This window comes from Halyomorpha halys, unplaced genomic scaffold (assembly GCF_000696795.3).
Source record: "Halyomorpha halys isolate HHAL.00 unplaced genomic scaffold, Hhal_1.1 Scaffold75.1, whole genome shotgun sequence".
NCBI classification, from domain to species: Eukaryota; Metazoa; Arthropoda; class Insecta; order Hemiptera; family Pentatomidae; genus Halyomorpha; species Halyomorpha halys.
Genome location: NW_027112173.1, coordinates 680553 through 708231, shown reverse-complemented (window position 1 = coordinate 708231; position 27679 = coordinate 680553). Strand labels below are relative to the sequence as shown.

At 31.9% G+C, this 27679-nt stretch overlaps 2 protein-coding genes and 1 long non-coding RNA gene across 10 annotated transcripts in view; 2 read left to right on the top strand and 1 right to left on the bottom strand.

The window, feature by feature from the left end:
* The first annotated feature begins 2061 nt into the window (after positions 1-2061).
* On the top strand, positions 2062-4505 carry LOC136796436 (uncharacterized). The gene is made up of 3 exons (XR_010844157.1): positions 2062-2181; positions 2259-2388; positions 4410-4505. It is a non-coding gene; the product is annotated as an uncharacterized lncRNA (long non-coding RNA).
* LOC106692876 (G-protein coupled receptor Mth2) lies at positions 4506-9364 on the top strand (the record flags this gene model as incomplete). Its single annotated transcript, XM_014439096.3, has 3 exons — positions 4506-4664; positions 4745-4945; positions 7841-9364. Coding segments are annotated over 3 exons (1551 nt in total), but the record flags the coding sequence as incomplete, so codon positions are not given.
* A 4136-nt stretch (positions 9365-13500) lies between these two features.
* LOC106692872 (Peptidoglycan recognition protein LF) overlaps positions 13501-27679 on the bottom strand; it is a 153323-nt gene continuing 139144 nt past the window's right edge. For 2 of the 8 annotated variants that reach the window (XM_067050180.1, XM_067050186.1), the window contains exon 3: positions 13501-14333. In XM_067050180.1, the coding sequence (XP_066906281.1) occupies positions 13756-14333 (578 nt within the window). In that variant the 3' untranslated portion in view covers positions 13501-13755. Of the gene's footprint in view, positions 14334-14483; positions 15925-17363; positions 20235-24309; positions 26226-26263; positions 27019-27679 lie in introns of those variants that run through there. The other 6 variants (XR_010844156.1, XM_067050185.1, XM_067050181.1 and 3 more) reach the window with 6 other exon arrangements.

The following is a 27679-nucleotide window of genomic DNA, read 5'->3' as shown; positions in this document are numbered from 1 at the left end:
ATGTTTTAATGTAATTTTAGCATGCATACTGCAAACATGGACGAAATCTGACGATGAAATAACTCAGGTATTCGGTCAGCACCTTTCTAAAACATTTGAGCCACACCTTGACATCCTTAATCCAACTCATATCGAATGCATTAAAGGAGAATTGAATACGCCACTTCAAATGACCCTTCCTCCTAAAGCATTTTATCCTTCAGAGATATCCAACATCATTCAGAAGTTACCTTCCCGGTTATGACCTAATTACATCCATTATTCTAAAACATCTTCCTCGAAAATCTGTTCTACTCCTCATCTACATCTACAATGCCGTACTCAGATCCACATATTTTACTGACCCTTGGAAATTATCCATAATCAAAATGATTCCCAAACTTCAAAAGCCGCCAGAATACCCATCCTCCTACCGTCCTATCTCTTTGTTGCCTATCATGGGCAAAATCCTTGCGAAACTTATATTAAAACACCTGTATCTCATCCTTGATTCCAACCACATAATCCCAGATCACCAGTTTGGATTCCGAACAACTCACTCCACTATCCAGCAATGCCATCGTTTGGTTGATTTTGTCTCGTCTTCATTGGAGCGCGGAATGTACTGCTCGGGAGTCTTTCTTGATGTAGAACAGGCTTTTGACCCAGTCTGGCACCCAGGACTGTAATACAAGATCCGTAAATTCCTACCTTCTACATACTTCCTCATTATCCGTTCTTATCTCTCGGACAGATTATTTCAAGTAAATTACAACGGCGCTTATTCATCCCTATTCCGTCAGTCTGCTGGTGTATCTTGGTCCTATCCTTTATACAGTTTTCACAGCTGACATCCCAACCCATCCTAACACTATCCTCACCACGTATGCCGATGATACATGTCTATTTTCAGTGAACAAAGATCCTTATATTGTATCCCAAACCCTCCAATCCCACATCACCATCCTTGAAGAATGGTGCCAAAATTGGAGGATAAAAATTAATTCCAATGAATTCCACCAAATCACATTTACCCTTCGTCGTAAACCAATAACCTCTTGCCCAACAGTATCCTTTAATAATACCCCACTTATTCCTGTCGAACAGATCCGTTACTTAGGACTACATCTCTACAAACGACTGACATGGAATCCTCATACAAGACTGAAAAGACAGGAAACTGCTCGTCGATTTCTACTATTACAACATTTACTAGACAAACGGTCTAAATTGTCAATCCATTACAAAAGACTGATCTACATGACTATTATAAGGCCTATCTGGACATACGGAGTTGAGCTTTGGGGCTCCACTAAACCATAAAATTCCTCTCGAATCCAATCCTTACAGTCCAAAATCCAAAGTTGTAAATAACAATAAATAAATTATTTAAAAAAAAACAAAACATGCATACTGAAACTTTGTATATGTCTGCCAGACAATTAATCCTAATATCTAACCATTATTCATTCTTAGGGGACATTTGTCCCAGAATAAAATTATTTTTTCATCCATAATTGGCTACACACTTAAGACAAATGTTTTCGCACCTCACACCGCTCTTTAAACATTTAGGAGCAACTTTTCAGCCTTTTGCAATCTTATGAGAAAACAAATTCAGGACTTCATGTGGTGCTACACCTTTGTGACTGGGATAAAACGAACCCTCTATGATTTTTATCTCTAAGTTATTGGTTCTATATTGAGTTATTTTGTTTCAAAGGTCATAGCTTTACACAACATGGCTACTGAAAATAAGAAATAATAACTGCTCTCCGTAATAGCAATTGAGGCAAATGAAGTGAAATAAAAATCAAAACAGAATTTTAGCGGGTAACAGAGCGTACTATGATCTATGAATCAGGTTGTAACTAAATAATTAACTTACTTTTATCTTCCAAGAACGGATTCCTCTACTGATACCAGTTAATTTCATCAAGCCTCGTCATCATATATTTTTATTTAATGCCAGGTGGGCCTTATATGGTTAATATAACTGTTACATATCTTTTTTTCTCTTTTTTATTCATTAAGCTGATGATGTTATTTTATTGTTTAACATTTCAGATGGACTTTTGTATATCTCATTATTTGCGCTACAGTCTTTAGCAGAAAAATAGACGACTTGGCTGAATGCGGATGGGACGTACTATGCAACAAGAAGTATCCAATCCCGAGACCAGGAAACTCTACTCTAGCCACGTGAGCACCACCAAAATATTATTTAAATGAACAAACGTAAATTTTTTTCAGATAAAACATAAAATTGTATATTTCAGAAATATAAGCACCAGATGTTTCTGTGATCCGGATTGCGCTAAGTATGGTGATTGTTGTTTGGACCGTGCTCCGTTTCCAAGGCAGAATAGTAATAAAATCTTCTCATGTGTGCCTCTATCTCTCAATGTGGTAGGTATTTGGCCTTAACAAGATCTTAACTATTAGACTAAGAGCTGATTTTCAAAATTAAGGGAAGACATTTTAAAATAATTTATCATTTAAACCTTGTTAGACTACTTCAATGAGGATAAAAACAATCTAGCATTATAGATTACTTAATTATACATTGATTTACCAAATTTAATCAAAATCGTTAGAACCATTTTTGATAAAATCTTAAAAAAGTACAAAATATTCTCTAAAGTGGCACTTACGTTTATTTGATTTTATTGAAATCGTTACTGAAATACCCAGGTGTACACGGGCCTTAAACTATAATTTCAGTTTTGTTCGACTTTTCGTTTTTGATCAAGGCTAGGCTACTCATTCACTAACACACAAACCATTTTGCGAGACTTGATTAATTTTACTCAGGGCACCTTAAAACGTGGATTTCCGTTAGTTAAGGAACAACCCTAGGAATAACCCTATATATATGACTCAGCATTATCCCCTTGTTACGGTTGTCATGGTGAAAACAAAACACGAGCGATATGTTTTAGACGAGTGGGTTTTGTTTTTGGTGAAGGCGACAGTTTTGATTTTGGAACACGTATGTTCAGACGAGTGGGTTTTGGTTTTGTGAAGGTGACAGTTTTGATTTTGGAACACGTATGTTCAGACGAGTGGGTTTTGTTTTTGGTGAAGGTGACAGTTTTGATTTTGGAACACGTATGTTCAGACGAGTGATTTTTGGTTTTGTGAAGGTGACAGTTTCATTTTGGAATACGTTACGATTGTTCAATGTGAAGTGTTAATAGTTTAAAGGCCCTCTGTCTTTATTGTTTGAACCGGAATATTACCATGTGAGAAATGTTGTCATATATGTTTTGTTTTTCAAAATTATGGTGTTTACTTCAATAGACGACCATTAACAATAGAAGTGGAGGACAACGTGGGGTTTGAACTAAATTTTATTTTGTTTTTATTTTATATTCACTTTTATACTCTTTTGGATAATAATGTAAATACAGTTATTAAGGTTAAATCAACCTATAAGTTTTAATTGTTTTATTAATTGATAAGAATTCTTTTTTTTCTTTTTCATTCTCTGTATATATATATATTCTCATTATTAAACTTTTGTACATATAATTCAGTTGTTCTTTCTCTACTTTCAACTTGTTAATTTACTTATGTTTTTTTTTTGTTGTTCACGGAATATTATGATAATTCAACAGGTGGGTAGGTAACACCCCTAGGTTTTCTGTTATCTACATGTAAAGGTATTCACCAGTGGTCAAATTAAACAATTGTTTATATAGTGGTATATTTTGGTTATATTGTGGGTATAATGCTTCGGGGTTTTTGTTATTTCCAAGAAAAATAACGTGGCGCCTAAGGAGTAATTTATTCTTTATTGTTTTTTTTTCCTTTTGCGATAATATATTTTTTTTATTTGACTTTAAGATGAAGCCATTCAGTCATTAGAGTTGTTACCTTGTTATCCGTAGTAATATTGTATTAGTAGTAGTGTATATATGTAACTTTTATACTAATAAAGATTTTTTTAGTTCTTTCCGAGGTTAAGTTCTTTATCTGTCGAAAACTCGAATTCGAAATTTTCATGATCACAATACTTCCACATACTTCGCGCCATTTTCCAATTTTAGGTGCGCGGGTCCGCCAGGAAGGATGACCTTTTTTGTGTTATTGTGATATTCTCGTCTTGTGGGATTGTGATGTGTCGTACATTGACGAACCAACTCTTTTTAATTGCCTGTAATTGTGATTCTCCCCACTCGTGATAACGCAGACGGTGAGTAAGCGCCACAGTGCCGCCCTGCACACAAGAGACTCTCAATCTACTTTAAACCCTTCAGGCAATGAAAGGATATTTATGTCTACTATTGTATACATATTCCTATTTTTGTATTATGTATTGGCTTTTGTTTGATGATAAAATTATTAGAAGAGTAAAAAAAAAAAGATTCATTCTCTGTTACATTTATTTATTTTTACAAATGCAATATTAATAGGACTATTTTCAGAATATATATGCTGTATCTAATTGCGTTTCTGGTGAAGCCTGGAAAGAACTGTGTGAAAAAGAAAAGTACTACTCACCGCAGGAATATTATCAAGACATTCCGGTGTACTCCAATTTCACTGGCCTCCATTACGCCAATTATTATTGCGCTCTTTGTGAACCAGGACTCTACAAAGCCTGGATAAATGGAACTGATGAAGTCATCACAGTTCCAATTCATTCCATGAAGTGCAGCAAAAATGTCACTCTAAGTATGGTAAATACACAATCTGAAATTATTTGTGAGTTTAGAATATTGTGAGATCTATCTGCTGTTTCATTTTCCTTTGCTTTTAGTTACGCAAATACGGTGTGTACCAAAAAGGGAAACTCATGTGGAAAGTGGGAAGTGGTTTCTGCGCCATGTACACTCATACCAAAAGATTCAAAAGCGGTAGACCTTGCGTCCCTTCCATCTCCACCTGCCCGCCTGGTACCGACCCTGAACTCGCTGCTAAGTGTGCTGCTTATTCCTTGCTCATTTCCGAAACGAACAAGGTGGACAAATTATTTTATATTGATTTCAGATTGCTATTTATTATTATTAATTTTATTTATAATCATTTAAGACAGAGTTGGCTTTTGCTGATGAGTGGTAATGTGCGAACCTTTACTCTCATTCCTCCCCCATATTAGTGTAGTAAAATATATATAAAATATTAATTTTATTTTTTATAAGAAACATAGGTATCTAATAACACTGGGAGGAGGTTACACAGATGATTTAATTGAATTGATTGAAGTGTGATTTTTATGTGTGTGTATTAAAATTTATTAAATTAGTGTACTAAAGTTTATTGTTAACGCCATAATATATAATTATCATGTAAATAGTATTTGAGTTTTATTAGTATTTAATTTAGTTATATTTATTTTTATTTTTATTATTTTAATTGGATTTAGTTATTTAAAAAGAAAAATGTGTAATTATATGACAAAATGAACGCAGACAGGGCTGGTTACACACGTTCCTGGCCACTAATTATCCGGAACTCACATTAAAGTCGAAACACAAAAGTGGTCTCGTTCCGAACTGTAATGACGAATAAAACACTCAACAAATGTCTAAACTATAAACGCAGACAGGGTTTCTGAGACGCTACCATGGCCACTAATTATCCGGAACTGCTCTAAAAAACTAAGATGGTCGGTCCGTTGCTAGGTGAGGCCTTAGCAACAATCATCAGCCCCTAGTAACTGTCTCTATTACTCATTATAACACACAAATATAATTACACATTTTTCTTTTTAAATAACTAAATCCAATTAAAATAATTAAAATAAATATAACTAAATTCAATATTAATAAAACTCAAATACTATTTACAAGGTAATATTACGGCGTTGACATTTATTTAATTGATTCAAATCAGTATTTTTATTTAAAAGAAATCCTACATGTTGGCGACGAGGTGAAACAATGGAAACTTCGACAGGGTTGCCGATTTTAAATGTTAATGACGCAAGTTCCTAGCCACGAAGGGTACGTGCATTTGCGGTATATATTATAGCTTTATAGGACTCGTCAATTTTGTAGACCGATTCATACCGAATCTATCATCCCAATCCGAACCTCTACGTGAATTAGTGAAAAAGGATACAAAATGGAAATAGGGAGTTGGTAATGCTGTCACACTGGGATACTACTCTCCTGAGGGCCCCATTAAGGTAATAGCTGATGCTGGACTTTGTGCATTGCGGGCAGTACAACTTCAGCGATCGGTGGAATGAAGGATTATTCGCTTTGCCAGTCGAAGTTTGACGGCAATTGAATAAACGTTTTCTCAAACTGATAAGGAGGCTTTGAGTCTTGTTTGGGGCGTTGAACAGTTCAGTACTTTTCTTACTGAAAAAAGGTTCAATTTAATAACGGATCACTGCCCTCTGCAGTTCATATTTGGTCCTCGTTCTAGGCCTTGTGCTCGCATTGAACGATGGGTACTGCGGTTACAGTAATGTGCATTCGAAGTTAAGTATCGCCCAGGACCATCCACATAGCCGATCCATACTGCTGAGAACAAAACAGACATGCTGCTTAGTTCTAGGTCGGTTAGTTGTTACGTCTTTTTATGAAAACACAGTCTCGTTGTCTTTATTTATAAAAACCCTCCCTAAATTCCACAACACAATGGTGGCAGAATAGAAAACTTCTAAAAATGTTGAAAATAGCAAAACTGACCAAAGAGGACTGGAAGAAGGAACTGTCGTATCGTATCACACCACATTCAGTTACTGAAGTTCCACCTGGCGAATTGATCTTTGGCCGAACAATTAGGGACAAAATGCCTCGTCTTTCCAGGGAATCGGTACACAAGGAAGAGTTGAAAGTCCCTATCATAAGGGAAGGAGTATGCGGCTAAGATCCGCAGAGGATTGAACCATTCATTTCCTGAAAATGACTCGGTCCTAAAAAAGAACGATATTAAGACCAATAAGTTAACAACCACATTCCATCCCATTTTATATAGAGTAGAGGATAAAACCGGAAATTTGGTGATTATCGAGTCACCAGGCTGACTCGGCATTCCAGCTGTTTAAAAACTTATAGACGTAGGAATCACATATCGCACAGGCAACTGGTGAGAAGATGAGTTCAACTACATCTGCTAAAACAACCCCTGAGTCTCTTATGGAAAAGGACTTGAATGAGACGATAGACGAAACAACAGTGCCAACTTCCTAAGCAGGTCGATCTCGTAGAAATTAAGGACCCCGTCTTGGTTGAATGATTATAAATTAGGATCCCCTTTTCGATCCTGAGCATTCCTAGTTTCTTTTCTATGTTGTATTTTGTACACTTCATTTAATTCAATTAAATCATCTTTGTAACCTCCTCCCAGTGTCACCAGATACCTATATTTCTTATAAACATAAAACTAATATTCTATATATAGTTTACTATAATTAGTAAGGAACCAAACCTTGTTGGCTTATCCTAGCTCCCAGGTAAGTAACAAGATTTTGCATAATCTATGAGATATTGTTCACAGTTTTTCATCTTCTACTGTATGACACCACTTTCAATAGTTTTAAATTTTTTTTATACTTCCTGTTAGTAAACCATAACTGTCTAAGGCCGACTCTGACTTCTGACCAACATAAACATCAAAAACAGTCATTCTTCATTCCTGTAAATATTTTGCTCGTCCGCACTACACTGACGCAATCTGTTCTCAACGTCTTCACTATTTACAAATTGTACTAAACAATTTAAAAACGCTAATACAATGCTTATTGCAGAATGTAGTATATGAAGATATTATATCAATGAGGTGCCAATTGCAAAATATCTATAGGAAAACCCATAAGGTTCTATAAGGAAGAATCATTAGTGAATAACCATTATTGGTTATCCTGAGCGACTAATTTTTTATGTGTGTTGAAAATTTTCAGGTTTATCGGAATCCACATTGTGCCCTCTGCAACGGAGTGCGTAAGTCCAATATGTTCTGCAAATACCGACACAATGACTTTATCCTGCCCAGCCTTTCAGAAATCTTCACCTTCGACTGGTCCTTTAACGCCTGTAACTTTCCTGAAAATATGAGGTGGGACGGCTTCAATAAAAAGTGTACGGCAATCCATTGCCCAATAGGCGGGCAGTGCAAGGTCACTATGTGCCAAGACAAAAACTGTCTCCACCCGAAGCATGTTTTTGGCCGTATAATAGACGGTTACCTCACTTACGCTTCTCTCTCAATTTCGGTTGTCTGCCTTCTCATCCATGTCTACTTAGCCATCTTCATCTCCCCTCCAAAGAACTTGCCTTCAAAAGTAATCAACTCTCTTGCATGGTCTTTACTAATTGCTCAGACGTTATTCTTGTGCGGAATATATTCATTAGTATCTTTGCCATACCTCGTGTGTTACATTATCGCTGTAACTATACAGTTTTTCTTCCTCGCATCGTTCTTCTGGATGAATGTCATAAGCTTCGACATATTTCACACTTTTTCTGATTCTTCATTGAAAAACTACTCAACCAAAAGTTATACAAAATACGCCCTATGGAGTTGGGGAGGAGCTGCTTTTATTACTGCTGTCTCTATCGCAGCAGATTTAACTAGTTTCATACCCGATATTTACAGACCTCAATACACAGTAAGGCACAATGTCTGCTGGTTTGGTAATTGGGTAGGCATGGGTCTCTTTTTCTTCTTTCCCATCCTTATTACTAACCTGCTCAACTTGGTATTGTTTATCATAACAATTTGCATGTTCCGAAAGATGCAATGCAGTACTCATAAGATTACTAAGTCAAGGAGGAAGGAATACAATAGGCTATGGCTGTACATAAAGTTATCGACAATGATGGGTACCATGTGGGCAGTTGGCATACTGACCTCTATTTCAAACAAGCCAGACTATCATATGGCATTCACTATCCTGAATGGTTTACAGGGAGCTTTTATTTTCATCATGTTTGACTTAAAAATAACTGCCATTTTTAACTATTTTGAACTAATAGCATTCAAATTTCTTAGTGTGGTTATTAAAGGCAAAAAGAAAGCTTTAGTAAATAATGATGGGAATCATGACACTATTTCAAGTAGCACTATTTCTAGCAGCATAGTAAGTGAATAAACTCTGTAGTTTGACCAGTCTTTATGAATGACTAAACGAAATACTTTAGGAAAATTTGGTATGGTTTAGTCAGTAAAGAGGAATAGTATAGTTTAGCCGGTGCTAATAAAAAATACTCCAATAGAAATAGTGAATTTTACCTGAGGCCATTTCTGGCTTATACAATTGTTACTACATTACACCCGATTGAATTTATTATTGTTCGACTTGATAGAATTTACCTTTGAGGAGAAAATCTGTTCTTAATTACGATTAATACTATTGGAATAGTCCAATAGCCCAGGAACTGAGGAGTTTTAAATGGATAGTTTTAATCCCTATATGTACTTTCATGTTTTTAAGGACTAAACACAAATTTGAGGTGTATATCTACATTTTTTCAGGAATTATATATATATCACTGATAGTTGTTCAAGGACTTTTATTAGAATTTTGTTTTTTTGTTTACTAGCACCTCCAGCAGTCCTTTTTTGATCAAATGCACTGTAATTTGGTATGTAGGCTTGTTTTCAAAACAGAACAGTACCACAAAATTGATAGATTTCATTCAAAATTACCTTGTTCAAAACTTTTTTTTAAGGTTTATCTCATCACCACAGTCCCTCCAAAACAGGATAAAGAATTGAAATTTTTTATGTGAATTGAGTTGGTCTTATAGAAGAGCCTTTTGCAGGTCTCAAATATTTTTTATACAACATCTGCCATTTATTAACATAGATTTGTTAAGTTTTATAACTCCTCCTTATTGAAAATTTGTATGTGAATGAATTTGCTCTTAGGAAAGTACCGTTTATGGATCTCAACTTTTTTTCTCCCTTCCTTCAGCAATTTTTTTTTTGGTGTTTTTAAACATTGATGGAGCAACTAACTCCCTTTTGATCTGTTTGTCAAAAATAGCTCGAAAAGGAAATATGCAAAATTGAAATTCCAATATTTCAGGTAGTTATATGCCTGAGGTCTTATAACTTGTTTGCTATATCATTTCCTTACCAGAAATGACACTAATAAAGTCTCAATTTTATACTTTTTTAACGTCTTTCCAAAAACTGTTCCAATTATTTTGATTAAACTCTTTAAATCAATGTACAGGTCTGATTAAGGCTAAATCAAATAGACCATATCCTCATCAAAATACACTGAATGTGCTTAAACACCAAATTTTCAAAATAACTTCCTCCTAAGTACATGTAATGGTATTTATTTGAATTAATTAACAATCTCTCATTATTAGCATTAATAAAAGAGGAATAAATATGTACTATGAAAGTGTTTGATGCTTAACTAAAGGAGAAAATTGGAAAAATACTTTTCCAGATTTAAAAAAAAATTTCAGAAATAAATGTCATAATAAAGACGTACAAAGTAAATAAATGCTTTCTGTTTTTTTATGATAATAATAAATTTTTATTTGCACTTACCCATAAATGAAATATATACAAAGAGGAAAGGTTGCAATCAGGTTAGTAACCCTACTTGAGTGGAAATTAATTTCCCCTCTTAATAGGGGGTTAAGTGAAACTTTTATGTAATTATGTAATATAACATGATTCATGCACCACCCCAGATTATTTTTTTATTTTATGTTAATTAATTTTATATTTTTACAACATACCTATATTTAATAATTATACATGATAATAATGCATATATAATAATCATATAAAATTGTTATATACAACTTTGATATAGTACAATTAGGTTGATAAAATTATAAGGTTGTGTTACATGGATCCATAATTTAAATTTTTACCTTTTATTCAATGAATATTCCTCCTATTAAAAAAAATAATTGTTGATTGTATTAAGCTAATTAATAATATACTAATAATATACAAGATCATACTCTAAAAAAGTGTATAAAACAGATTAGTTACCCATTATTGGGGATTAGTTAGACCTTAACTCAGGTTGCTTACTGAAAACCATTTATTTTATTTTATTTTAAATTTTATGACTTTTTTTAATATAAACGTTGATTGATAATAAAAGTATGTTAGGAGGTTTGAGGGTAATTTTATTTCCTGGAAATTGTTATATACAGAGAAATAACCTTTTTTTTACGAGGAGAAGATGGTTGGGGGTGCGGTCAAAATAAAACACAAATAAGTTTATGTAACTTATTTAATCGCACAATTAAATAAGTTACAACAACTTATTTGTGTTTTATTTTGACCACACCACCAACCATCTTCTCCTCGTGTAAGTCATCCATGGTCAACTATTTCTCATAATTATGAAACCTTTTTTTTTGTTTTTTAGAAAAACTAATGTATAATGTTTACAATGATTTATTGATTTTATTACTTACATGTAACTCAGTAGAAATTTTGTGAGGTTTAATATGTAAACACAATAAACTCTCTTCATTCAACACTACTGCATTTTATAATAACTTCACAAATATTTGGTGTAATATCCTCACACTGCTGAACAGCAATTCCTCCAATTATGTTGCAGAGATGAGCCTTCAAATCATACTAGACAAAACAGAAAGGTAAAGAATTACCTTTTAGACCTTGTAAGGAAGTAAAAATTCAACTGAGAAGATCAATCCCATAATAACATATGTTTAAAGGTGCCACAAGTGGATAGATCAGCCTTGAGGTCTGACAGTGGGAATGATGGAGGCGAGACAGAAACGAAGGAAGGCGTACTAACCTGGAGGCCTTCACCACCTTACTTCTTTACAGCCTCTCCATCAGGAGAGATAAGGAATAGGACACCTAGTATCGAGCTTGATTCCAACCATGGTGTTAGACCAGATTACCTGGTGATCCATAGTACACGCGACCACTACGTCTACTCCAGGCAACGCTCGAGAACAATCCTGGTACCGCCTCTTATGCGACGCCGGGCAGGCGTCGCAAGCTTTGAGGCCTGACAGGTGTTAAGATTACAAGTAAAGATACTTAGGGCCATCAGTAGCTCGGGTGGTTGAGGCGTTGTTTGCCACCAAGGAACTTTGGCAGTGCCAGTTCGAATCCTACTTGGGGTGTCAATTTTTTCATTCCTGTGGGGATCCCAGGTAATGAAGGCTTGACACCCTACCATGGTTAGAACAAGTTGGTCACCTCTAGATAACCTCCCCCCCTCTGTATATCACCAATGACTAGGAAAGGGATCATAAAAAAAAAGTTGAGAGACCAGCCTCCGGAACCTCCAAAAACAATTCTTGGACCAGAATCAGCCTAATCATATCAGTTTAAGGAATCAAATATTTAATGTGTAGTCCTGGTTAACCCAGCAGGAGTTTTTGTCCCCTAAGAGGAGTAACATGAGCATTTATCCCATGTTACACAATTAGCAATATTTCTTTTTATATAATTAGATGTGATGATGAAAATCTTTACGATTACTTTCAATGCAATTTGAAATTGAAATATTACAATAATATCAATATTATATCCCTTATTATATGAAAAAGAAATAACTCACTACAGTATAAAAACCTAGCCAGTATTCATACATCATTTGAACAATTAACTTGGCAGAAAACCATATTACATAAGAATTTACAGTACTCGTATATCGAAAAGTGTAATTAAATATTAGCAAGCCATATTTGGAAATAACAGGTGATGTAGCTTTGAGTGGAATTGAACTTGAGCAATAATCGAAAAAGTTGCATCACTTGCAAAATTATAAGTTAGGCTCTCTATACCCAAATTGTTCTAATGGCATTTATTTAGAGCATACTCATACAGTATTTAATAAATTAATTAACTAGTCTAATGTCACTTCATTTTTAAGGAGAATATTCCCACTTATTTAGGATTTTCTTATCATTTGTTTTCTCTTTTAAAAATATATATTTTTTCTATATTAATTCTTAATTAGTTAGTGAACCCAAGGAAACCCTAGTTATTACAACCATTATTAAAATAAACAAATTATAGATAAGCTACAAATATGTTTCTTTTGACTACATAGATATAGATATAGATATCTCTGTATATCTAGAGTAAAAAAAATAGACCTTGACTTTATATTTCATGTTAAATAAGGGACATTTAGAATGTTAAGATTGTTGTAGATAATTTTATTAATCACATAATGAGTAACAATGAAGAATTTTTTAAAGGATTTTTTTTGTCCACTGATTATTTTGTTTCTTATAATTTTGCCATTAAAAAAAAATGCCAAAATGCTAATAAAAATATAACTTATTTTATGTATATTATACTTTTTAACTTTTAAAAGTTATTATGTTATTATTTTATTTTTTAAAAAAAAGTTAATAACAATGAATCAGAAGATTTATTTCTAACAACACACTTTTATCATTTCACAAACAAAATTACTTTAAATTAAAATAGGCCTTCAACATGTAGAATTCAAATTATCTAATCACTAATTATCCTTTTAATTATAATTGAATCAGTTGGATACAATAAAACTTAGATGAAAAGTTTTATTTTAAAAAGGAAGATGACATGACAGGTAAAACTGGTAATCAGGCTTCAAAAATGTTTGGTAAAAAAAGTTTAATTTTTATATTAACGTTTTTAAAAGACTAGAAAATACAATTTTTTATAATACTTAAAAATTGATGGGTAAAACGTTTTTCTTCTTTATATATTTAATCATACCTATCACATAAAAACATTAACAATTACCATCTACATCAAACTAACAATAAAAAAATAAAACTAACTTCAAATTATGCAGATTGCAATAATCTCATTGTTGTAATCTATAAAATATATTTTTAATGTAACACAAAGTCAGGTCACTGTGATAGTTTTTTTATTTGAGCATCCTATTCTATCTTCTGCAGTTAAATTGGACCAATGATCCCAATTCTTCAGCACTTTTTCTACATTAGTTCCTGGGCTAGCCCTTTGGTCAACCTGTGACTGGAAAACAAGTTTGTACTGTTGTGATATTTCCCTTATCCTCACACCTTCTTCAATGAGAAGTTGCAACATGTCAAGCATATCAGAGGTTGGAATATTCTTGTTGAAATCACCGATCAAACCAACACCAATGCTGTTACAATTGAAGCCGTAAGTATGAGCTCCAGATTTCCCCCAGCCTCTTCCCTCATAAATGTAACCATCTCCTCCAATGACGAAGCTGTACCCGATGTCACAATAGCCTTTCCTAATGTGATCACTTTGAGTAGAGGTCATTATATCTTCACACTGATCAGGAATTTCACAAGTTCTGGAGACTGTATGACCTACCATTACAAACTCAGCAGGGCGTATTTTGAGGGGTTCACAATCTTTGAGTTCTGTTCTAAGGGACCAATTGTGCCTTGTCCTAAGTTTTAATGTGTAGTTCAAAGAGAATGGCATATCTGTAATATTCACAAAAAAAAGAATGTACATTAAAAGAATGTAAGTAAATTGAAGGTTTATAAATTATAATAATAATAATAATATTAACTTGTGTTAAATCTGGAAGGAATTTGTATAAATTAATCAGGTTAAGAAAGTTTGAGAATGTAAAGTTTTCTAAAAATGTATTTTCATTAATTTACAATTTATTACATACAATTATCATTAATAATTAATAATAATAATATAATATAAAAAATCTCTAATTTTTATGTGATAAACAAATTTTGACCACCAATTACAAAGAAATTAAAATATGTTGTTGTTATAGATGTCACAAAACATTTTATACTTTGAATTTTTATACAAAATAATTTACACTCACCTTGCAATGCGATTTTTGTTAGAAAATGGGCAAAATGCATTATGATGTGCAGCTCTTTAGCCATCTTCATTATACCAACACACTCAAACATTATCCATCTCTTTTTATATATCATTATTGAGGGATTTAAATATCATTTTATAACAGAACTAATGTTAATTACACTTAGAACTAATATTTGTACATTTTTTTATAAACTAATTCCTGGCACGTTTTTACATGAATTATGAACAAAATTTGTCTCTGAAGTAAAGCTTTATACAATAATGTGTATGAATGCATAAAATTCACAAGCTAATTTGAACTGTGTTTCATTTGTTGTTCATGTGTTGAACCCACAAAAAAATAAATAAAAACAACCCCCAGTATTTAATCTTTCCATTTAAATTGTTACTAATTCACTATTAATTGTAATCACACACATTTAATTTTTATTGAGTATATTAGGAGTCAAACGGGGACTCCTAATAATTATATAGTTTCTCTATTTTCTAAAAGAACACTACAAAAGCCACTTAATACAGCTTTAACTGACTCAGATAATTGTTATACAATGTATTGGCTTAAATTCCACCATGGAAAATTTCTTTAAAGCCATTGCATTCCTTTTGACTTCAAAAAGTTTCATTGAAAATAATTCAATATTTTGATTGGAACCATCTAGATATCTGAAGTATTTGGACATTGACAGTCTTCCTTAGTCAATGTCGACCAATGATCCCATTTCTTGATCAATTCTTCAACATGAATTCCAGGGCTACCCCAATTGTTCAACTGTGAATGAGCTATGAGCTTATAAGTTGAAGAAATTTGACCTAAATTAACCCCTTCTTTTAGGAGAAGTTTTAAAGAGTTTATCATTATGTCTGAGGGTTCATTCAAGTTGAAGTTTCCAACCAATCCAATACCAAGGCTGGAGCAACTGAAGCTCAAAGCATTTATTCCAATTTTACTCCACCCTCGTCCTTCGTAAATGTAACCATCATCGCCTATCACAAAATTGTAAGAAATATCACAACGGCCACGGTTTCTATGATCATTCTGTATTTGTATAACCATAGTTTCACAAGCAAGTGAAGTACGACATGGTAGTGAAACAGTGTGGCCAATGACAACATATCTTGCTGGGTGATCGATGAGCAGTTGGCAAGGTGTTTCCGAGTTAGATTTAGACCACTGTTGTCTTGTTTGAAGAGCCTCAGTAAAATTGAGAATTATAGGAGTATCTGAAATCATAATTTAAAAAGTATGTAGAAATTAAATTGGGATAGATGTGTCGATATATTGGCAGGTTTGTACTATGAGAATAATGGTTTTCAAAATATGACGATTTAAAAAACCTTACAAAAAAAATAAGAATACTGGATGTAATACTAATCAATTAAATTTGAATAAAATTAGATTTTGTTGTACTCATTCTTGATACATCATTATTAAACACACTAAAAAAAAAAGTTTTCTTAATTTCTATTCATGCATATGAAATGTAATAAGATGTAATATTTTATTGTATTGCGTCATAATCTTCATATTATGAAGATGGCATAATTTTTCCCAAAGTTAGAGCCTAAACGATTGAAGTTTGTAATAATTCATTTTTTTAAACTGTACCTGTCCCCTTTGCATGTTCCACATCTATGCTTGCCATTTGAAATATCGTAAATAAAATAAAATTCCTGTTTTTTAAAAATGGGTTCATTTTAAACAGTAGAATCAACAATTTATTTAGAACAATCAAAACTAAATATTGATAGCGTACAGGAATACATATATAAATTGACCCATAATTTCTTCAAATCTTGCCCAAACTCCCTAAACCCCATTATTAACAGAAATAAGAAATTATACAAAAGCAACAACCCATAGATATATACATAAATGAACCAAGCATATAATACAGTAAAAATTAATCAATATGTTTTTATTTTATTTAATGATATGTATTTTATTTCAATATTTTTTGTTTGTTTTTTTTTTCTTTCAGTTTGTTTTTACCAAAATGTAAAACAGCAACACTGCTTCAGACCCTGGGATAACAGTTGGACTGTTTCCTTTGCCTGTCTGTTTTGCTAGTAGCATCCATTAATGCAATGCATACTATTTGTATATTGTTATAAAACCCTCCCTGATCCAGAACACAGTTTGCATAACATTTAACCTATTTAAATCATTTTCTGAATTATGTTACTCTTTCTGCCCTTCTAAAATATTTTGATTTTTTATTTAATGAAGCTATTTTATGACATTCATTTACAGCTTTTAGTAAATTGGCAAGGAATATAGACTAAAACAAATTTCAGAATTGATGAAAACTCTTTAATACAACAAAAGTACAGTACAGAACATATAAAGTCAAACACTAATCAAGATGACTGAATAGCAAGTGTTTCTAACTGAATCATAATACAAAAAATGTAAAAATTTTTAGTTCAACACTGATTAAATTTTAAAATTTAATGACAGTGGTCATTATTTAAACATTATTACTTTATTACTGTTACTGATTATATCCGGGATGTGCCATACCCTACTCTCCTTCAAAGTAAAAGTGAATTAAAAAAGATGGTTTTTGACCATGCCCTTGATGCTCAGGTTCAGAAGGCAGCCATTAATGGGCTCCTATTCCTCTGGTGTTCATTCTGAGGCCCACCTTTCTTGGCTTCACTTTTCCTAGCAGTATATCCTCTTTATTATTCTACTTTCTTCAATGTTATATCAAGGCCAGTATAATAGAATAATATAAAAGCCGTTTACTTAAACAAATCATTTACAGGATATATTTCTTCATAATGAATTTCCTAATTTATTGGAACTATCTATTATTAATATTCTCCTTGCATGCAGACAATAGCTAATATAATATAGTTTTATAATTACCATAATTGTGGATGTGACTTTGATAAGGACCAATACTCCGAAAGTTACATTTAAGCAATGGACAAGAAATAAGAGTTCTCTTTTTTGCATAAAATATACAAATATTTAACTGATTGAAGATATTTGGATTTATGATGTGAGTGGAGATAAAACTGCATTGTTTTTTGTCAAGCTTGAGCTTAAAAAATTAAATCAAATTTCTTAATTTGGATAAGTCCAGAAAGCATGTAATAAATATCTTTTTTCAGTAGAGGAAATCTGATTATAACATCTCTTGTTGCAACAATTGTTTATGGATATAAAAGTTTTTTAGCTTACCTTTTCGCCAGTAGCTGTCATTTATTTATTTTTCTCTTACTTGTGTTTGTTTTTTATATTTTCCCTTCTCCCTGTACTCAAGATTTCTTTTGGCCTCTTTTATTGATTGTAAAACCTTTGACTGACTCACCAGAAAATTGCCATAAAATAAAAGCACACAAATCTCTAGATGAGAAGTAGACAGGATATTTCAGTAATTAATGGGTATGAGTTTACCAAAAATATAGTTTAGTGCCACTAACCTCACCTTCCTATCTCAATCTATTGTTGAGATAAGATTTTTTAAATGGTTTAAAAACCTGTTTTTCTCGACAAAATTCTTATCTTTTCTTTTGTAACAGATTTTTTAACTTCTGTCACCATTTTCAAGATCTAGGATAAATTTTCCACTAGATAGATATATCTTGGAAAATATCTCTTCATTAGGCAATTGTAGGAACCATAACAAAGTAGTAATGAAGTAAAAATGAATAATTTCCAAAAATATTTGATAGAATCTCAGGCAGTGAATTTTCTAGATTTGATCTTCAAGATTTTATAGGAGTTGCTTCATTTTATCAGCTTTTCAAAGATATTCCCAAATTAGTGAATCTAGTCTAATCTCGAAGATAAATTGAGATTAGTAGGTAAAAAAGAAAATTAGGTAATTTTCCATTTCATTCCCAACTTAACTTCAGCTAGATAGATTAGACATGACTGCACCAGCTTGATATTTTTGGTGTTCACACACACTCAGGACTTACAGTAACAAGAAGGGCCTATAAGGCTAGATTACAAAAAACATATTATTTTAAATATTCGACTGATACACCCAAAATATATACTCAAGCTTCTTAAAACGATGGGAAAGAGATTACAATGTTTTAAAAAAAAACCATTATGAGCCATTATCACAGTCAAATACTCAATTCAGAAGTATTGTTTAAATACATAAGTATGATTTAAAGAGTATAGGTATATTATTTGAGATTGAGCGGACTGTATAATTTAGGGTCAGTTAGTGCCAATATAAGCTGGTGCATGAAAGTAGGTTTTGTTATAATTGAAACATAGTACATAATTTTGAGTTCTTACCTGTGAAGTAAGGCCATCATACCTCAAGCTTCACAGCTGGGATGAAAAATGAATTTTGGAAGGAATGAAAAAGTAAAATGCTGAAAGCAGCCAAAGAGACACTCTATGACAGCCAAGAGCATAGAACAGCAAGTGTTTTCAGTCAGGGCATTCAGAAGCAAATGAATGGAAGCCCAGTGGTGAGAAATAGAATCTGGATAAGCGAGGGAAGGGGGTGGGAACGGAAATAGCGCCAATGGCAGAAAATTTTATTTAAAAACCAAAAATATATTATCCAAGCACAACTCTGTATTTTTCTTCAAAATATCAAGAAAAACAATTAGATTTTTCCTAAGATTTAATTTTGACAAAACAAATTAAAACACATAATCTAAAATATATTATTATCGAAAATAGACATGATAATTACTTCTAATTTTATTTTTTCTATAGTAAATGAATAACTTATGTAGAGTAAATATCTTTCTTTTTTTTTTAAGGATATTTTTTAATAAATAGACCAATTAAATTCCATATTTTAATTTATCCTTTTATTTTTGTTGCCTTTATTTTACACACTTATATTTGTGTCACAAAAGTCTAAAATTTGTTAATATAAAATATTGATGTAAGAAATCCAGAAAATAACACATTTTTATAACCTGAATACATGATATAAAACATAATTTCTATAAAAAAAAAAAAAAAATTAAACTGAAGTCTTACTCACTAAATTACTATGAGCATAAATAATCATTCAAAGCCACTAAAGAAAAATGGTCCCATTCAGTCATCAGTTCTTCGATATAGATTCCTGGGCTTGCGAATGAGAGAACTTGTTTTTGAGAAATCAATTTGTAGTCAGATGTCAGTTGATTCAATCTCAACCCTTCTTCAATTATCTGATTAAACAGCTCAATCATTCTTTTAGTGGGATGGTCCACATTAAAGTTTCCAATGAAGGCAATGCCGATGCTATCACAATTAAAGCCATAAGTATGAGCTCCATATTTCCCCCAACCCAGTCCCTCATATATATAACCATCGCCTCCAATGAGAAAGTTATATCCAATATCACAATAAGCTTTTCTGATGTGATCACTCTGTATGTTAATAAGAGTAGTTTGGCAACTGATGGGGTGCTTACACATGGGAGTGACAGTGTGACTTAGAACAACGTATTTAGCTGGATGTATTTTGAGATCAAGACAATCTATTTTTTTTTTTGACAGTGACCATTGCTCCTTTGAACGGAGATTCAATGAAAAATTAAGTGATGGTTGAATATCTGAAATTACCAGTTGAAAATATATTTGAGAATGGAAATTTTAGAAAAGAAAAAAATTGCTAAAACTAAAAGCTGACTAAAGGAGCTAGTTGCTGGGTCAGACTAACTTCTAAACTACCCTTTACCAAGCTGTAATTTTTGTAACAAGTTTGTTTCAGAATATGGTAAAATTTGAAACTATCTAGAACTAGTATACAAAACAAAAACATAATATATCTGTTTATTATTAAAATAAGTTGGGTTAAGCTAAGTCCCAAGCTAAGAGAAAATTAACTATTGACTCAGCAACCTGCCCAAAAATAATATGCATGCATACTCAAGATATATGAACACCAATAGTAAATAGAAAATAAATTTATAATATTATAAGTCGTAATACTCCATATAATAAAGTCTAATGACTTATTAACTGCTCAAATAATAATATATCTGAGCAATAAATTAATTTGTGAAGTATTAGGGAGGAAACCTATTTATGCCAACCTCAAAAACAGTGGCAACCATTTTAAAAGGGCTAACTTCCTCAATAGATATAGAGACTATAAATACTCATTTTTGATTCCAATCCATGCTCACTACTATAGCAACAATAATAAGTCTTGCTTTTAACTTATGAAAGGGTAGGTTGAATATGACATACAGTATTAAGTGGTATTTATTTGTAAACAAACAGCAAGGCTGTATGTCTATGATTATTTAATTTAATTAAAATTTTAAGATACACGAAAATCAAATTTAGCAAGGATCAGTCAAATCTTACCATACTTGATTTTATATTTACAATAACGTTTTTACAATGTAATTTAGAATTTAATTATATTTATAAATTTAGTATTTAAAATCATAATATTATTGTCTATAAATGAGATTGAGGCAGCTTAGTAGAAGAATTATTCTTTGAAATAATAAATGTTATCCTGACTTTGTTGGGGAGGGGGTATAGTTTAGTAAATAATTCAGGGCTGAATGCAGGGGCATAAATAGCAGGTGGCAACTCCCAAATCATTATTAATTATGCTACTGGTTGAACCAACCCTAAAATGGGTATTTACCTAACATTAATCAGAAAAGAAATCAGACAGTTGGAGATACCATACTATTAACATAGCAACCACTAATGACTGCTCCCTAGGCTCTTAATGGGTTATTGCAGCGCCACTTTATTTTTTTTATTATTCTTAATAAACATAAGTTTTAGGCTTGTGATTAGATTCATATAGCTAATGTATGCTCAGTCATCCTAGGGCTGAATTGACTTTGTTTTGTCATGAAGGCAAATCAGAATGAACTAACATAAGTCTAGTCATCTGATTGGTGCTCATTAAGACAAACAGTCAATTAGGACTAATACCAAAAATAAAAAAACACCCGAATTCATAAATAGATCAACAGAATCTGCTTTAGATGAGGTGAGGCCAAGTGCAAACCTTAATCCCATTATTTCCAATTATATTGTTTGTTACGTGTTGTTAAATTTTTTTAAAGTTTGCCACCATTGTTCCTCATCAGCACCCCATGTGGCCAAGATAACAAAAGACACTCATTAGCGAGCTGTGGCAAAAGGCAGAAGAGGAAGAACCATCTCTTTTCTGGGCAAGCAGCATCTTTTCTTCATTCTAATTTCGGTGGAAAACCAGGAGTGAGTAGAGACATTTCTGAAGTGCCTTCTGGCAGCTGAGGAGAAAGGAAATCTTTTACACAGCTGAGGAGAAAGGAAATCTTTTACACAGCTGAGGAGAAAGGAAATCTTTTACACAGCTGAGGAGAAAGGAAATCTTTTACACAGCTGAGGAGAAAGGAAACTGAGGGATGTGAAGGAGAAGAAGAAACAAGCATGAGTAAGTCACCTTTCTTCTATATATGATAAACAACATCACCATCCATCATAATCATCAATATGCATTTCTTCAGTTTTCATAGACCCCTAATCAAAATTAATTAACCCACTTTAACCATAAATGTTTTGTTACGGGCATTCTTCATACACTGTAGTTACCATAGATTTAGTACTTAACGTTTAATATTTCCCTCTGGTTCAACCAACCTATAGATTGTAAATTAATTCTCTTTCTGTTACTTAATGCCTTATTTTCATTGCAATTTATTTCAATACAGTCCTCTAATAATATCCAACCAGCCAGTTGGAAGTGAAGTAATGCCTGGCCTTAGGTTGAAGGCCTTCATACAAATAGAGTATAAGACACAATGCCAATGAAACCTGTTGTTCATATTTCTTAATACTAGTATAGTACGTGTAGGGAATGTTCTCTCTTTTTACTTTTATTGTTCGACATTTCAATAGCCCTCTGTCTGTCTATTCCATAATTAAGTATGTATAATTTTCTTCAAATTTTGCACGAATATTTCTTGAAGTCAGTAAAAATGATGTATGTAGTAAGGATTTTTTTTTTAATCTGATTTAAGATGAAAGTCATTTTAAAAGCCTCATCTCATCAAAAATCAATTTCTTTGTAGTTATGACTAAATGCTTTGTTTGATTTTCTTTCACTAGATTATTCCTTAAAGGCATTTTAAATGATGCATTGTGGTTGAGAAAAAAGCTGGAAAACAGCTAAAACTCAGGGAAATTTTTACTTTTAACATGGTTGATCTAGACCAGTGTTTCCCATCCTGTAGGTCTTGAGAGCCTTAGGGTGGGACCCAGACTTCTAAGGGTTGGGAACAACAGATCAAAACACAAAACACAAAAGCAAAGCCAAATTCTTGAGAACAACCTATATTATTATTATTATTGTTATCATTATATATTTATTGAATATGTAAAAAGTTTGTGATTTTCAGTTTAAGGATTAAGATGATGATAGAAGAACTGACAGGTAGTGTAAAGAAAACTAAAAATTACTAAAATTTAATTAATTCCCCATTTATTGTAAAGAAAAAAAGTTATGTATTTAAAGGTTTTTTAGCATCTTTATGACAAAATTATTAGTGTCTTTTTTTTTTTATTTGCCATGAAAGGTGTATTTATAAAAAACTTATTGACATCATATGAAAACCTTTTAACCTTTTCAGAGTGGAGCTAGGAGTAAAATGATGGAGGTAAACTACTGAGAAATATGAAGACAAAAAGCCATGCCTTATGATGAACTTTGTGGGAGTGACTGAGGAGTAGGGCAGGAATAGGTCCTAATCACCTGCTGCCTTTTGTTTCAGTTTAGATTACAATAGTAGACATTCCTATTAGCCTGAACTCCAAGGGCTGGGTCAGCCACTCACTTCGTGGCTTCACTTTCCCTTTGAAAAACAGCAGGTCATGAAACCCTTCTGATCTACCCTACAAGTATGTGGTAATAAAAATGTGATCATAAAAATAGATTATATTGAACCTCACCGCTGTTATTGCCTTACTGTCACAACTGAATTTACCAGATAATAACCAAAACCAAAGGTTCTCGCAGCTGGTTCTTGCATTTATTGTTAAAACAAGGTTTAAAGAAAATTTTTAATCCAGTAACACCTTACCACAAAATATTCATCCTATGAACTAAACTTGAGATAAGAATTTATTGAGAAATAACTTATTTCCAAACTTGTTTAACTCGTTCCAAAAAATTATGCAGAACTTAAAATATATTTAATACAGTGGAATGGATACTGACGGAAAAATAAAATCAAATTTTAGCTTTCTCGCAAGGTTTACAGTTCATATAACTATTAGTCGCAATAAATTCAAATTCAGGGTTGAATTGATGAAACAAAGTTCAATTGAAAAAATTATTCTTTTTTATTAGCTCAAATCAAATATTTCAGTTCAGAATTTTCCTAGCAAGCACAAATCTTAAAAATAATTATGTTAAAATATAAACTTATTGTAAGATTTTTGTATGATCATAACATTTTGTTGTAAAATATAAAATAATCTCGTTTTACAGTTGAAAAAAATGTAATTAAAAATAAAAACTACATTCCAATGAGTGAAATATATATTTTAAAAATCAAACATTTTAGAAGAAACCTCTCATTAATTATTCCTTAATATACATATATTTAAACATAAGCATTTCATTTATTAGGTAGTAACTTAAGGAAGTTCATTCATCTAGAATAAAGAAAAAACTTTCAAACAATTTATTAAAACAATTGAAGAGTGAATTATTCCCAGTTTTCAAATGATATTTTTCAACAGTAAGGTTTTTTATTTAACAAGTCAAAAATTATTACAAGTACGCACTAACAAATACTAAGCTATTACCTTACAATTACAGTCTTTCCCGGAGACGATATATATATATACTTAAAGTGAAAATAATTATAATTTTGCGAACCATTAATATAGTTAGATTTGTGGATGTCTTATCATATATTTCTGAGCTAATATGTAGATAAAATATTTAATTATGAATCATACCACTCTATTTACCCAGATCTTAAAAAAAAAAGAATTTCAAACACAATTAAATAGCAACAGCCTATGCATGATCAAAACATGTATTTCATAGTTCAGGTACAATAATAACATTAATCAAATCACTAATAATTCAATAGCATTAATGTTGGTGACAATATACAAAGGTTGATTAAAAACTAAATAAGAACATTGAAAACTAGTAAATTCTGACACCATTTTATGTTTTATTTTTACTCTCCTTCAAATCATCTTCCACATTATTGGTTGTCAACTATTTCATAAAAAATATAAATTTTATAACTCTTATGGGTATTTACCATATTTTTGTAATATTTTAATCTTTCCTCTTCTTGTACAACAACACTCTATAATCATTCATTTTTAAAAAATAAAAATAGGTATATTTATTTAATATGACACCATGTTCTTCAAAATAATTGACATTCAATTTATCAAGATACAGTTTATATTTTTTCCTTATTATTATAATTTTGAGTATTTATAAAATTCTATTGGTAATTATTTACTATAGACAATATTTATATCAGGTTATGGTTCAGTTCACCACTTAAAATCAATCCAAAAACATTGAAAATACATTGATTGTCCAGCTTAATCTAATGCCGGAATCAACAGTTTTACATCAGATACATACTTTAATGTACCATATTTTAGAAATAAAATCTACAATTTTAATATCAGTCTTAAGTTTAACTAAATTACTGCATATCACAACAAGCTTCTTCTTTTTTTTTTTTTTGGCTTATGTCTTTCACTAAAGATTTTTACAGCATTTGGGAATGTCAAGATTTAATTTACAGGGCCTCCATTAAGTTTTGAACCTATCACTCTGGGACCCTCACTCCAACTTGCTTGCATCATGTCCCCAACAAACTGTTATAACACTAATAATTATTAGTTCAACCATTCCAATTAGTCGATATAGCCACAACATAATTACTGCACACAAATTCTTATTCGAAATAAGCAACTCGTCAGAATGTACTTTAACACTTAATTAACAATATAATTAAATTACATGAAAATTATTTTGAATGTACTTCAATTACTTTCTATACACAGAAGATCTTCTTTTTTTGGTTTAGCCCACCCTTTCCATTTTTTAATCACTTCCATTACATGAACACCAGGACTATCCGAGTCTCTGACTTGAGATTGGCCGAACAGTTTGTAATCCTCTGCTATTTCCCCAAGCTTCAATCCTTCTTCTACTAACAGCTTGAAGGCCTCTTCCATTTTAGGGCTAAGATATTGCAAGTTGTAATTTCCCAAAAATGCGACTCCAATACTATCACAGTTAAAAACAAAGGTGTGACCACCAGATTTCCCCCAACCTCTCCCCTCATAAATATAGCCATCTCCACCTATGACAAAGTTGTAAGATATATCACATAATTGGTTTTTTATATCATATGTCTGTATTGATTTTAGGACATTTTCACAATTGATTTCTTTGTAACAATTCGTAGTAACAGTATGTGCTACTATAACAAACTTGGCTGGATGAATGGAAAGAGGTTTACAGTTGACTTCTGTTTTCATTGAAAACCATTCTGGTCTAGTCCGAAGACGCATTGAGTAATTGTATGGAAGTTGGATATCTGAAACCACCAAAGTTTTGCATAAGTTCGCACGTTTCCACATATATTTTCAAAGAGTTTTGAAGAATTTTTATTTAAAAATATTTTTCTTTAGAAATCAGTCTAGACAAGAGCTGCCAATGGATTGTTTTCCAATAAGCCACAATAAAACTTATTTCATATTTAAAGAAGCAACTAGAATATAATATTAACTCATATCTTCTGAATAATTAAATTTTAATAAATCATAAATTATTTTAACATTAGTGACACAAAATATCTTCTTTCATAAATTCAGACCAATGTTTCCATTCTTTAATTTTTTCCATCACATGAACACCAGGACTATCGGAGCCTCTGACTTGAGTATGGCCAAAGAGTTTGTAATCATCAGCTATTTCTCCAATCTTCACTCCTTCTTCCATGAGTAAGTGGAAGGCCTCTTCCATTTTAGGGCTGAGATATTGCAAGTTGTAATTCCCTAAAAATGCGACTCCAATACTGTCACAGTTGAAACCTTTGGTGTGAGCACCTGATTTCCCCCAACCTCTGCCTTCATAAATATAGCCATCTCCACCTATCACGAAGTTATAGGCTATATCACAATAATGAATTTTCAGATGGTATCCTTGTATTTCTTTTACTACATTTTCACAGTTGATCTGCTTGTAACAATTCGTTGTGACTGTGTGAGATACGATGACAAACTTGGGAGGATGAATGGAAAGAGGATCACAGTTGACTTCTGATTTCGTTGAGAACCATTCTGGTCTTGTTCGAAGGCGCATTGAATAATTGCGTGGAAGAGGGACATCTGAAACCACCAAAGTTTTGTATAAGTACCTTATATGCTGGTTTTAATCCAATAAATTTTTCTTTGCTCTTTTTTTTTTTTAAGCAATTATAACAATTTTTATGAATCATAGAATTGAAACAAATGCAAGAGCTCTAGAGTCTTCCCAAATCTTTTCCTCAAGTCTTGAATAACCATAATTATTTTAATAAGTCATTTTTTTCTCCAAAATATCTCATTCACTTTTTATTTCACTCTTGGGAAACGATTTTATATAATTTATACTAGAGTTTGTAAATTTTAGTTTGAAATTAATATTAGTCTGGAGAATCAACAAAAAAACAGTCTGGAAAGGTTATTTTCATTCTTAAATATCTTAGCCAGAATATTATATCTTAAAATTTAATAACCTCAATTAAATAATAAAAATATTAAATAAATTACTGTTGAGTTCCAAAAACATCTTGAAGCATTAACCAACTTCCTTCTGGTGGATATAGGTTTAGAGATACAAGGAAAAAATAGGTTTTAGTAAAATAGTGTTGAAAAAACCTAAACTTTTCACTAATTCGTAACAGCTATCTAACGTTAAATAAAAATTAATGAAATATTTTTTAAATTAATATGTATTTACTAAAATTTGGCATTACCAGACCCGTCAGCGTGCATTATGTGCTTGTTT